Source organism: Echinops telfairi, unplaced genomic scaffold (genome assembly GCF_000313985.2).
Source record: "Echinops telfairi isolate 266 unplaced genomic scaffold, ASM31398v2 ScPeMD7_7400;HRSCAF=8409, whole genome shotgun sequence".
NCBI lineage: Eukaryota > Metazoa > Chordata > Mammalia > Afrosoricida > Tenrecidae > Echinops > Echinops telfairi.
The window spans coordinates 37,325,478-37,326,521 of NW_022111300.1; the positions used below are offsets into that span (position 1 = coordinate 37,325,478).

Below are 1,044 nucleotides of genomic sequence, written 5' to 3' on the forward strand. Positions count from 1 at the left end.
TCCTTGTAATCGGTTCCCTCTTTCCTACCCACTCTCCCTCTACCCTCTGTTTCGCCACTCACACCACTGGTCCTAAAACTAGGTTTTTAATGGCAACTGAGTTAAAGTGTGAACCGCATACTTGGTATCTGAGCAGAAATGCCTTAGTCTTTTGGAGATTCTAATCCCCTGTTGCTGCCGCTGCAGTTATATGAAGGGCTGTCAAGTTGGTTCAGACTGATAGCGCCCTCTCTCTGTACAACAGAACAGGACACCCAGACCCGGGCCACGTTCACAGATGTTCGTAGGTTTGAGCCGTGGTTGCAGCCACGTGCCGGTGCATATGGTCATGGGCCTTCCTCCTCACTGCCCCCTGCTTTCCCGTGCACGATGTCCTTCTCCACATGTCCAAAGTGCATGAGACAAAGTCATCATCCTTGCATTTTGGCCATACTTTTTCCAAGACAAATATGTTTGTCTTTGGTAGTCCACCATATTTTCGATTTTCTTCACCAGCACCTTAGTAAAATTAATCCCTTATAAAATCTTTAGACCCTTTTCTTTGAGCCAATTCATGGATAAGAATAGAGAGCGTCTCTCCTCAATGTAACCAGCATGCTGTGGGCCTGCCTTACTCAGCATTGACTGCCTTTTTTTAGCTTAACAAGTGCCCTATACTGTGAGATACATTGAAACGCAGGTGAACTGCTTTATAGTTTAACCTGTCCAGTACCCGATGCTCTTGCAAATTTTCTATCATCTAATGCTATTCCTTTCCAGCGGTTCTCAACCTGTGGGTTGTGACCCCTTTGGGGATCAATCAACCCTTTCACAGGGGTCCCCCAATTCACAACAGTAGCAAAATTAGTTAGGAAGTAGCAATGAAAATCGTTTTATGGTTAGGGGTCACCACAACATAAGGAATTATATTAAAGGGTCGCAGCATTAAGAAGGTTGAAAACCACTGCTTTACACCAGTGGAGTGAACTCTCAACCTGTTTTGCTCTAATGCTAAAGTCTTGTCTTAATTAGTAATCACGGTTTATTAATATATCAAGAATAAAA

The 1,044-nt window shown here is 43.9% G+C and overlaps 1 protein-coding gene across 1 annotated transcript in view; it reads left to right on the plus strand.

The window, feature by feature from the left end:
- The window catches only part of ME2 (malic enzyme 2), a 49,397-nt gene that overhangs the window by 33,593 nt on the left and 14,760 nt on the right, over positions 1 to 1,044 (plus strand). Inside the window, exon 10 of the mRNA XM_045296050.1 lies at positions 915 to 930. Coding sequence (XP_045151985.1) covers positions 915 to 930 — 16 coding nt within the window. The remainder of the gene's footprint in view (positions 1 to 914; positions 931 to 1,044) is intronic.